The sequence below is a fragment of the Pecten maximus genome, chromosome 6, assembly GCF_902652985.1.
Source record: "Pecten maximus chromosome 6, xPecMax1.1, whole genome shotgun sequence".
Taxonomy (NCBI): Eukaryota; Metazoa; Mollusca; class Bivalvia; order Pectinida; family Pectinidae; genus Pecten; species Pecten maximus.
In genome coordinates, this window is record NC_047020.1 from 46,984,595 (window position 1) to 46,997,883 (window position 13,289).

A 13,289-nucleotide genomic window follows, 5' to 3' on the forward strand; every position below is an offset into this window, starting at 1 on the left:
TCTACTCTATGTGATGTCAGTATCCCCTATTCTACTCTGTGATGTCAGTATCCCCTATTCTGTTCTATGTGATGTCAGTATCCCCTATTCTACTCTATGTGATGTCAGTATCCCCTATTCTACTCTATGTGATGTCAGTATCCCCTATTCTACTCTGTGATGTCAGTATCCCCTATTCTACTCTATGTGATGTCAGTATATCCTATTCTACTCTATGTGATGTCAGTATCCCCTATTCTACTCTGTGATGTCAGTATCCCCTATTCTGTTCTATGTGATGTCAGTATCCCCTATTCTGCTCTATGTGATGTCAGTATCCCCTATTCTACTCTGTGATGTCAGTATCCCCTATTCTACTCTATGTGATGTCAGTATCCCCTATTCTGTTCTATGTGATGTCAATATCCCCCTATTCTGTTCTATGTGATGTCATGTATCCCCTATTCTACTCTGTGTTGTCAGTATCCCCTATTCTGTTCTATGTGATGTCAGTATCCCTATTCTACTCTATGTGATGTCAGTATCCCTATTCTACTCTGTGATGTCAGTATCCCCTATTCCTTCTATGTGATGTCAGTATCCCCTATTCTGTTCTATGTGATGTCAATATCCCCTATTCTACTATGTGATGTCAGTATCCCTATTCTACTCTATGTGATGTCAGTACCCCTATTCTCTCTATGTGATGTCAAGTATCCCCATTCTATACTGTACTGTAGTATTTCCTATCTTTTTGTAGAAGCAAAATGAAGCCATCACTCTAGTGATGTCAGGAAAAGTATCAAAGATTCTGACTCTGTGTGCACAGTAACAACAATATTGCGTGTTCTGGTATCAAGGAAACATTAGAAGCATATGTAGTCCGATTACCTATGTCTTTCAACGAACTCAGCATCATTGATCCGGTCAGTAGCACACATAATCATGAGTGGCTATGTAATGTGGAATTCATTAAAAGAGATAAATAATTTGGTATTCCACGAGTTTTTTGGTGTTAGCCATATCAATTTATTTAAATAGTTTAATAAATTCCATCTTACATAGCCACAAGTTTAAGATTCTGTTTATCACAGAACTGTTATTCATGAGAATATAAGTGAAATTTTCAGAATTTCTATATAAGACTGGTGATTTTAACTCGGACAGTATATATCATTTTCTGTACAGAGATAATCGTGGGCTCAATTCAATTACTATGACGTCACTGTTATGTTATAGCGATATTATATGGTATAGTCGTAATATTACATGGTAAAATAGCCAAGTGATAAATCTGTCTTATACACTCTCATATGAAAACAACCAATGTTAAAGGGTAATACAGGTTTTAAGGCTTAAGTTAAAGAACACAACTCATTGTGGTCTGTGTAGTGGGCAGATGTATGAGGATGTGTGTATGTGTAGAGGGCAGGTGTGAGGGTATGTGTAGAGGGCAGAGGGTGAGGGTATGTGTAGAGGGCAGGGTGTGAGGGTATGTGTAGAGGGCAGAGAGTGAGGGTATGTGTAGAGGGTAGGGGGTGAGGGTGTGTAGAGGGCAGAGGATGAGGGTATGTGTAGAGGACAGGGGATGAGGGTATGTGTAGAGGGCAGGGGTGAGGGTATGTGTAGAGGACAGGGGGTGAGGGTATGTGTAGAGGACAGGGGGTGAGGGTATGTGTAGAGGGCAGGGGTGAGGGTATGTGTACAGGGCAGGGGGTGAGGGTATTTGTAGAGGACAGGGGGTGAGGGTATGTGTAGAGGGCAGGGGATGAGGGTATGTGTAGAGGGTAGGGGGTGAGGGGATGTGTAGAGGACAGGGGGTGAGGGTATGTGTAGAGGGCAGGGGATGAGGGTATGTGTAGAGGGCAGGGTGTGAGGGTATGTGTAGAGGGCAGGTGTGAGGGTATTTGTAGAGGGCAGGGGGTGAGGGTATGTGTGGAGGGCAGAGGATGAGGGTATGTGTAGAGGGCAGGGGGTGAGGGTATGTGTAGAGGGCAGAGAGTGAGGGTATGTGTAGAGGGCAGGGGGTGAGGGTATGTGTAGAGGGCAGGGGGTGAGGGTATGTGTAGAGGGCAGGGGTGAGGGTATATGTAGAGGGCAGAGGGTGAGGGTATGTGTATGTGTAGAGGGCAGAGAGTGAGGGTATGTGCAGAGGGCAGGGGATGAGGGTATGTGTAGAGGGCAGGGGTGAGGGTATGTGTAGAGGGTAGGTGTGTGTGTGGGTGGTTGTATAGAATGGAGGGGTGTGACTGTGAGAGGGGGACGTATTAATAGACTGTGTGTCTTGATTTATGATGTTAATTCTCAGCAAATTTTTCTGAATTGATGTGCACATATTAAATTCACCATCTTATTATACCCGCCACCTGCAACGAAGTTGGGGAGGGAGGGGGGATGTATACTGGAATTGGGTTGTCCCTCCATCCATCTGTAAACACATCTGTCTGCCGGCTACTCCTCCAAAACTACTAAGGTGATTTCAACAAAATTTACTGGCAATAACCCTTATACATTGTAGATGTGCATAATCTAATTATATGGGGTTTCCGATCCATCAGCCAAGATGGCCACAATGGCCTCTGATTGGCTAAAAAACTAATTCCCTTTAACTCTTTACTATTAAGTGGAATTCAATAAAACTTTGTGGGAGGGATGCCTGGTTACAAGATGAACTTAGATTTTATATATATAAATTATAAACAAAGTTGAAGTTAAAAACAAAATGGCCACCGTAGAGATGACTTCTGATTGGTTAAAATTAATACATTGTCTGATTTTGATGAAATTTATTATGTAGGTGTAGTATGGCAAAGACAATGGACGATAGTGGTGTTTATTTTTTGAAAAAAGGAAATGGCTACCATTTCCTGACCCCTGACTGGAAGAAATTTAAATATTGTCCGATTTTGAGAAAATACATATGTTCACCATAGAACACTTCACTTTTGCAACCTTAGTTTCACATTTTAAGAAAATGGCCACCATTTTCTGGCTTCTGATTGGTCAAAATTCAAATGTATGGGTTTGGCTGCTATAGTAAAACCAGATGGAAACTTCTGATTGGTCGAAATTTAGATATTGTTTGATTTCTATGAAAATTGGATTATAAGGGTTTAGGGACTGCAAATTCAACCGCATTGGTTTTGTTACCATAGAGATCACATTTGCATCTTTGCAATATGGGAGGGATTTTGATGACTTCTGTAATGGTTTACCAATTAGTCCTTGTCTTATAAATTTTTACAACTGGGTTTCAACTAAACTTACCAACGGTAATCCTGATACATTGTAAATGTACATAGAATTTATCTACCCGTTTCAGAAAGTTAATATTGACCCCGACCCTGTGTAATAACGCTACAATTAATTTCAATATCCTGCAAATACAATCAAACCTGTGAATGAAGGACACCCACGGTGAGTTATGTCCCCTTGATGAAACAAGATAATAAGAAAAATTGTATTGCACATATATATCTGTGTTGTTTTTTGTTCCAACATCCTGTATGCAAGCTAGGGCCCAAAAGATGATTAAATTAATCACTTGATTAGTGGAAAATTTGTTCCTTATTTCTTGCAAAACCTGCAAGTACATCTTCTTAGTAAGAGAATAGAAATATTAAGAATTTTGATAATTTTTGTCAGGTTAATGTAACCAGAAACTATTTTATCATTATTTGAAAAAAGGTCTTAAAATATGATCAGCATTACCTTTTGAACAACTGGGCCCAGATTTATAATCTGGAACAAAATATTTAAAAAAAAACCATAGAAATACAGGTAGATAATGTAATCAGTACATTTCAAGAATGATCAAACATAACGAATCATTTCTTAAATTAATGCACTTTTAGATATATTTATCCTAGTTCAGACACGAATGAAATCAATAACACCTGTTTGTGGTGGTGCATCTGTAATTATCTAAAGAGTTAAAAACACATTTAGATTGCATTACTATCAGTTCAATGGCCATTTTAAACACAAAGTTCTATGAAAAAAATTAAGGAAACACAAAGTCTCCTCCTCCTCCTCCTCCTCCTCCTCCTCCTCTTCCTCCTCGTCGTCGTCGTCGTCGTCGTTGGTGGTGTACTTGCCCCCTAATCCTTCACACAGTTGTCACTGGTCTGTACCTCTCAATCACAAAGGTTCACCGGTACGCATCATAACAACATCCGCAGCAACAACAGCCGCAGCCAACACCGCCGTCAGCAACACAGCCGCACACAATATAGCGCACAAACAACGCCGCAGCAACAAATAGCCGCAGCAACGCAAACAGCCGCAACAACAACCAGCCGCAGCAACAACAGCGAGCTTATCAACAACAGCCCGCTAGCAACACAACAAACAGCCGCAACAAACAAACAGACGAAGCAACAACATCCGCTAGCAACAACAGCCGCAGCAACAACAGCCGTCAGCAACAACAGCCGCAACAACAACAGCTCGCAACAAACACAGCCGCAACAACAAACAGCTCATCAACAACATCCTCAACAACAACATCCTCATCAACAACATCCTCAACAACAACATCCTCATCAACAACATCCTCAACAACAACATCCTCATCAACAACATCCTCATCAAACAACATCCTCAAACAACAACATCCTCAACAACAACATCCTCATCAACAACATCCTCAACAACAACATCCTCCTTGCGGTGTCGTTATGAGCGGGTGTCTGCTGTACATGTATAAGGGTGTCCGCTATAACAAGTTTGGTTTGACTGTAACCTGGGGGGGGGGGGGGGGGGGGGGGCCTTGGGGATTGGGTTGGTGGTATGAGTTGGCCCGGGGACAACAGTTCTAGTTCTAATACTATTCTTTAGAGATTTTGTTTTGAAAATTTTACAAATGTACACATTGGGCTGTCAGTTACAGTATGTGTTTTACTGTATGTTTGCTGTTACACAGTAGTAATTATAAAATATTCTTATGAAAGTGTTACATTTGTGTGTTACAGGTCATCATGGATTTAGAAAATCTGCAGATCCTTTATTACCATGGCAACCAAATCAGTGATTTAAAAGAGATAGACAAACTTCAGAACCTGAAAAATCTGCGTAAATTAACTCTACATGGTAATGCTATTGAGAATGACAAGGTGAGTCTGTCTGAAGTTTTTCATGTTTAGTGTTTAAATTCTGAAGTATTCTGTGGTGGCCATTGCTCAGTCAGTAGAGCGTTTAATGTGATCTCATGTTTAGATCCAAATCATGGGATGTTGTTTGATGTTCATATAACGTAGTGAGAATGACCATCTAGATTTTAGTTAGATTGTCTTATAGAGAAAGTGTTACAAACATTTTTACATTGATATCACCAGTTATTATAGAGAAGTGTTACAAGCATTTTCAAGAACATAGTCTTATTTATCCCAGTTAGACTTTTCAGGCTTGGAGACAAATTATGACTATGTTTTTATCTACAGATGTACAAACAGTACATTCTCTCTATGCTGCCACATCTTGAGTACCTGGACTTCAGTTTGATCACCAAGGGAGATCGGAGGACAGCTAGCACCTGGAACAAGATACAAAACAAAGGCTCCAAGAAACCGAAACCAAAAGACGATGAGGACTGAGGAAAGTGTAATACTACAGTGTAAAACAACGTAACTTTGTCAGGCGTAAACAGTCGGTGTAAAACAACGTAACTTTGTCAGGCGTAAACACTCGGTGTAAAACAACATAACTTTGTCAGGCGTAAACACTCGGTGTAAAACAACATAACTTTGTCAGGTGTAAACACTCGGTGTAAAACAACATAACTCTGTCAGGCGTAAACACTCGGTGTAAAACAACGTAACTTTGTCAGGTGTAAACACTCGGTGTAAAACAACGTAACTTTGTCAGGCGTAAACACTCGGTGTAAAACAACATAACTTTGTCAGGTGTAAACACTCGGTGTAAAACAACATAACTCTGTCAGGCGTAAACACTCGGTGTAAAACAACGTAACTTTGTCAGGCGTAAACAGTCGGTGTAAAACAACGTAACTTTGTCAGGCGTAAACAGTCGGTGTAAAACAACATAACTTTGTCAGGTGTAAACACTCGGTGTAAAACAACATAACTTTGTCAGGCGGTAACACTCGGTGTAAAACAACATAACTTTGTCAGGCGGTAACAGTCGGTGTAAAACAACATAACTTTGTCAGGCGGTAACACTCGGTGTAAAACAACATAACTTTGTCAGGTGTAAACACTCGGTGTAAAACAACATAACTTTGTCAGGCGGTAACACTCGGTGTAAAACAACGTAACTTTGTCAGGCGTAAACAGTCGGTGTAAAACAACGTAACTTTGTCAGGCGTAAACAGTCGGTGTAAAACAACATAACTTTGTCAGGCGTAAACAGTCGGTGTAAAACAACATAACTTTGTCAGGTGTAAACACTCGGTGTAAAACAACATAACTTTGTCAGGCGGTAACACTCGGTGTAAAACAACGTAACTTTGTCAGGCGTAAACAGTCGGTGTAAAACAACATAACTTTGTCAGGTGTAAACACTCGGTGTAAAACAACATAACTCTGTCAGGCGTAAACACTCGGTGTAAAACAACATAACTTTGTCAGGCGGTAACACTCGGTGTAAAATTATGGAATTTACCCAAAGTATTGTTTTATGACAATATCATAAACATTGTTTTATATAAATATTATTATTATTTATATAATCATACAGGTATACAATTATTCATTGTTCAGTGGAGTATGATAAACATTGTTTTATATAAATATTATTATTATTTATATAATCATACAGGTATACTATTATTCATTGTTCAATGGAGTTTTGATTTTCAAAAAAAAAAAATCAGTACTTAGTTTATCTGACCTGGAGGGTCAGCCTCAGAACCACCTTACCCATTTTGATGAAAGCTTCTATGGCATAAGGAGGCCACAATAGCTCAGTCAGTTGGAAGGCATTAAAGTTTTTAAAAGCTCATACAGAAGTTATTTTAAGAAATGCTATTTGCGTTTTTACCATATTTTGTACACAAAATTTTTTAAAATTTTTGCGCTGTGTGTTTTAACAACAAACATTAGCTCAGTATAGCTATTTTCTACTAAAATAGCAAATTTTAATGAAAGTCAGATGACTGTCAAGGCCTTTGGACCTCTTGTTTTTTTATCCCCAGCCCAAAGTTGGTAGAGGATATACAAATGGATTCCGTCTGTCCATTTTTCCTGATAGCTTTCCAGGGTTAGCACGGGCCTTGAGAAAGCCTTGAATTACACCTTGGGCCTTGAGAAAGCCTTGAATTTCATCCTGGGCCTTGAAAAGTCTTAAAAATTGGTTGACAGCCTTGCAAAATCCTTAAATATCAAGGTTTCATTGGGATAAGTGAAACCCTGGCAACTGATTATTTGGATTTAACTTTGTCTCTACCTCCTCCCCTACAGATGTTACTGTTTTAATAAATGTTACTACCATGTCAGGTTGTATTTTGATCAAGTAGATAGTTATAAATTGCTTTTTTGTTTTTCGTTTCCTCTCAAGATGACTTAGATGACAGGTAAAATGGGCCTTGGATATTTAATCAAGACAGTGAAAAAGCCTTGAAAAGGTCTTGAATTTGGTTTGACATAATCTGTATGAACCCTGCTTTCTACACGATGTCTTTTGAGGGAATGATCAGATTTTGATGAAACTCCCTTGGTAGACCTACTAATTATGTTGATTACTTTCACAGGAATTTGATGACTGAACACAAATACATGTAATGATTCTAAATGTGTTTCATGTCATGCATGTTGCCCACTTTAATTTCATGTAATACAGTGTTTACATGGGTGATGCATCTTGATGACTATGCCCTTATTAGGAATTATATTGTGAAGATTTTTAACATTTAATTTGATACTTTTAAAGGAATGATTTTCAGATTGATATTTAGATTTACAAACGATTTTGATATTTTTATGATCTTTGATCATTTATATGGTGCTGAGTGACATCTGAGACAATATTTTTGGGACATTCAATAGGAGTGTAACAAATTGTCGACAGTCACCTGACACGACTGATCACCTTTTGTTCATTGTCATACATTGTCTGTCCGCATGTAGTAGTTTATAAATATTTTCTTCTCAGAATCCCCCGAACCAATTTCAATAGAATTTCGTTGAAATCTTCCAGGGCCAACAATGAACCAAAATTATGAATTATATCATATATGGTCCTGGGGCCTTAGGGATGGGGCAAACATTGTGAAACTGACTGAAATTTCAAGTCTTCTTCTCAAGACCCAGATATGGTAGAATCAAATAATCTTTCATATAAAAAAAATTATAACTTGGTTAGAAAATGTTAAATTACCATTAGAAATAATTATAACATGGTTAGAAGGTGGTAAATTGCCATTGGAATTATTATAACTTGGTTAGAAGGTGGTAAATTACCATTAGAAATAATTATAACTTGGTTAGAAGGTGGTAAATTGCCATTGGAAATAATTATAACTTGGTTAGAAGGTGGTAAATTACCATTGGAAATAATTATAACATGGTTAGAAGATGTTAAATTACCATTGGAATTATTATAACTTGGTTAGAAGGTGGTAAATTACCATTGGAATTATTATAACTTGGTTAGAAGGTGGTAAATGACCATTGGATTAATTATAACTTGGTTAGAAGATGTTGCGCACGAGTGAAAAATATCAAAATATTAGCCACACGAGTGAAATATATTTGGTATTACTGAAGACACTGTTAGATATCCTCTATATCTTGGGGCTGATGGGCGGGGCCAAAATGTGTCTAATTGACTGAAATATATTAGAACACAGGTGATCATAAAGGTTCATGGGCCTTTTGTTGTTAATGAATAATGGTTTGTCGTTAATGAATAATTGATATGTGAATTTTTATGTCTTGTTCGTATCTACTTTTACATTGAAATTTTACACTGTATGAGAAGTTTTTACTAAAGTAGTTTATCTTTCATACTTTTTTTTTGTTTTCAACTTGGTTGAAGCTGTGACCATAACAAGAAATATTCTAAGTTCCCCAATGGTTCCCAGAGGACTGTAGTTCTCCATTTTGTCTGTCCATCCTTCTGCCCTTTTTAGGGTCTATATATCCCACACTACCTGTCACAGAGACTTCCTACGTGGATCACAAGTTTATCTAGGCAAGGTAGTGTGGCGGGTCCCAAAAGTAGGTCACTTTGACCTTCATTTTGACCTTTCACCAAGTAAAATGTCACTGGAAATTCTTACTTGGGACATAGATCCATGTTAACCTTGGGTTCACTGAATTTCTGGGCCTATTTTTAATTCATTCATAATTATACAACCAACTATAATGTGGTCAGTCAAACACTCAGTGTGTAGAATTTTAGTCCAGATTCATTATTAAAGCATTCTTGACATGTAATCTCACATTCGGTAGGGGACTAATTTGTCAAATTGTCTTGTTTTAAAAAATTGTTTATTTCTATAGCAAGCAAGGAGTGATTAATTTAACAAATCTTGTAACCTTATTTCGGTGATAGAAACCTTGGAAGCTAGTCTGGAATATTTGGATGGGTATTTTTTACTGGTCGTAAAAATTTTATTTTGTCGCTGGTTTCCCAGTTTTTTAAAGGGTCACATTTTCTTTCTATTTAAAAACCAGATTGTACATTTTATTAAGTTGCTTAGCACAAATATATTAATATATTTCATTATTGTTAGTCAAAAAATAAAATTCATTATGATGTGATAATGATTTTGAAGGAAATACAAATTGTGATATTTTTTTGATTGTGCTATTTACATGTGTTAGACAGTATTCCAGTGATTATATAGAGAGAATCATTAATATATATTTGAGCATACACATATATGTATTTGTTGAAGTGATTTACAAACTTTATACTATTGTATACTGCTTTTAATTTATGCAGTGTTATTTCCGTTATTTCATCAATATTCCAGAAGTGTAGACTTTGTGGGAAGTGGAGAAGTCTGGGCACAATATATATACATACAATTGATGAGGGAAGAATACGTCAGGAATGTGCACATTGCCATTTTGTTTTTGTCTTATTTTTGATGGGAAATTTTTGTATCTCTGAAATTGTAGTCAAGTCTTACCATGAAAACAACAATGATGATAAAATTACATGGTATGTGTTACACATATTTGGCTGAAAGGTTTGTTTTGTCCAACGATTATGTACACGTAGTTAATTATCACAAACAGTTTACTTATACAGAATATAATGTAAATGAGCTTTATCACTGCTACAACAGGAGAGCTCTCTCACTCCAAAAATGTGATCACGATTCACTAAGCTTATTCTTATTCATGCAATAAAACTAATAAATCTCAAGCAATTAGTTTTTGTTGTCTATTTCGAAAAGAGTTTTATTACTGCTATATCTTAAAACCTTAAACTGCTATATCTTAATACCTTTATTACTGCTATATCTTAATACATTTTATTACTGCTATATCTTAATACCTTTTATTACTGCTATATCTTAATATCTTTATTACTGCTATATCTTAATACATTGTATTACTGCTATATCTTAATACATTGTATTACTGCTATATCTTAATACATTGTATTACTGCTATATCTTAATACATTGTATTACTGCTACATCTTAATACCTTTATTACTGCTATATCTTAATACCTTTATTACTGCTATATCTTAATACATTTTATTACTGCTACATCTTAATACCTTTATTACTGCTATATCTTAATACCTTTATTACTGCTATATCTTAATACATTGTATTACTGCTATATCTTAATACCTTTATTACTGCTATATCTTAATACATTTTATTACTGCTATATCTTAATACATCTTATTACTGCTATATCTTAATACCTTTATTACTGCTATATCTTAATACCTTTATTACTGCTATATCTTAATACCTTTATTACTGCTATATCTTAATACCTTTATTACTGCTATATCTTAATATCTTTATTACTGCTATATCTTAATACATTGTATTACTGCTATATCTTAATACATTGTATTACTGCTATATCTTAATACATTGTATTACTGCTACATCTTAATACCTTTATTACTGCTATATCTTAATACCTTTATTACTGCTATATCTTAATACATTTTATTACTGCTACATCTTAATACCTTTATTACTGCTATATCTTAATACCTTTATTACTGCTATATCTTAATACATTGTATTACTGCTATATCTTAATACCTTTATTACTGCTATATCTTAATACATTTTATTACTGCTATATCTTAATACATTGTATTACTGCTATATCTTAAGACCTTATATTACTGCTATATCTTAATACATTGTATTACTGCTATATCTTAATACATTGTATTACTGCTAATCTTAATACATTTTATTACTGTCATATCTTAATACATTTTATTACTGCTATATCTTAACACCTTATATTACTGCTATATCTTAAGACCTTTATTACTGCTATATCTTAATACATTGTATTACTGCTATATCTTAAGACCTTTATTACTGCTATATCTTAATACATTGTATTACTGCTATATCTTAATACATTGTATTACTGCTATATCTTAAGACCTTGTATTACTGCTATATCTTAATACATTGTATTACTGCTATATCTTAATACATTGTATTACTGCTATATCTTAATACATTGTATTACTGCTATATCTTAAGACCTTATATTACTGCTATATCTTAAGACCTTTATTACTGCTATATCTTAATACATTGTATTACTGCTATATCTTAAGACCTTTATATCTTAATACATTTATTACTGCTATATCTTAATACCTTGTATTACTGCTATATCTTAATACCTTTATTACTGCTATATCTTAATACCTTTATTACTGCTATATCTTAATACATTGTATTACTGCTATATCTTAACACCTTATTACTGCTATATCTTAATACCTTTATTACTGCTATATCTTAATACATTGTATTACTGCTATATCTTAAGACCTTTATTACTGCTATATCTTAATACATTTTATTACTGCTATATCTTAATACATTGTATTACTGCTATATCTTAACACCTTTATTACTGCTATATCTTAATACATTTTATTACAGATATATCTTAATACCTTTATTACTGCTATATCTTAATACATTGTATTACTGCTAATCTTAATACATTTTATTACTGCTATATCTTAACACCTTATATTACTGCTATATCTTAATACCTTTATTACTGCTATATCTTAATACCTTTATTATTGCTATATCTTAATACCTTAAACTGCTATATCTTAATACCTTTATTACTGCTACATCTTAATACATTGTATTACTGCTATATCTTAATACATTGTATTACTGCTATATCTTAATACCTTTATTACTGCTATATCTTAATACATTTTATTACTGCTATATCTTAATACATCCTATTACTGCTATATCTTAATAACTTTTATTACTGCTATATCTTAATACATTGTATTACTGCTATATCTTAATACCTTTATTACTGCTATATCTTAATACATTCTATTACAGCTATATCTTAATACCGTTATTACAGATATATCTTAATACCTTTATTACTGCTATATCTTAATACCTGGCACAATGTATTCTTGTGCTGCAGGTAACAGATTCAACTTTTTTCTTTTTCTTTTTTAATTTCTATTTTTTTCAATTTTACTGATACATAAATGATGGTCACCCACTCAAAAACATCATCATCATCATCATCATCATCATCATCCATGATATTAATATACTATTTAAAACAAGAATAGACTTTTGATTATTTTTGTACAATACTGAAAGTTAAACACTTAATGATATTACCACCCTCCAATAGTTCCAGCTTCAAATCTTTTAAATAAACAAATTTGGGGGAAATGATTATTTGCAATCCTGAAGAAATCCTGCTAGGCCTCTACAAACCTGTCATGTTGACTTTATTGTGGGATATGCAAAGTTATCGATGCCAATTTTGTCTAGGTATGTACAGGATACAATTTTGTCTAGGTATGTACAGGATACAATTTTGTCTAGGTATGTACAGGATACAATTTTGTCTAGGTATGTACAGGATACATTTTGTCTAGGTATGTACAGGATACAATTTTGTCTAGGTATGAACAGGATACAATTTGTCTAGGTATGTACAGGATACAATTTTGTCAAGGTATGTACAGGATACAATTTTGTCTAGGTATGTACAGGATACAATTTTGTCTAGGTATGTACAGGATACAATTTTGTCTAGGTATGTACAGGATACAATTTTGTCTAGGTATGTACAGGATACATTTTGTCTAGGTATGTACAGGATACAATTTTGTCT

At 34.8% G+C, this 13,289-nt stretch overlaps 1 protein-coding gene across 1 annotated transcript; it reads left to right on the forward strand.

The window, feature by feature from the left end:
* Positions 1-803: 803 nt before the first annotated feature.
* Positions 804-10,314, forward strand: LOC117329919 (leucine-rich repeat-containing protein 51-like). The gene is made up of 3 exons (XM_033888153.1): positions 804-905; positions 4,953-5,093; positions 5,421-10,314. Exons 1-3 carry the CDS (start codon positions 873-875, stop codon positions 5,571-5,573), a joined length of 327 nt encoding a protein of 108 aa, XP_033744044.1. The 5' UTR covers positions 804-872; the 3' UTR covers positions 5,574-10,314.
* The last annotated feature ends 2,975 nt before the right edge of the window (positions 10,315-13,289 follow it).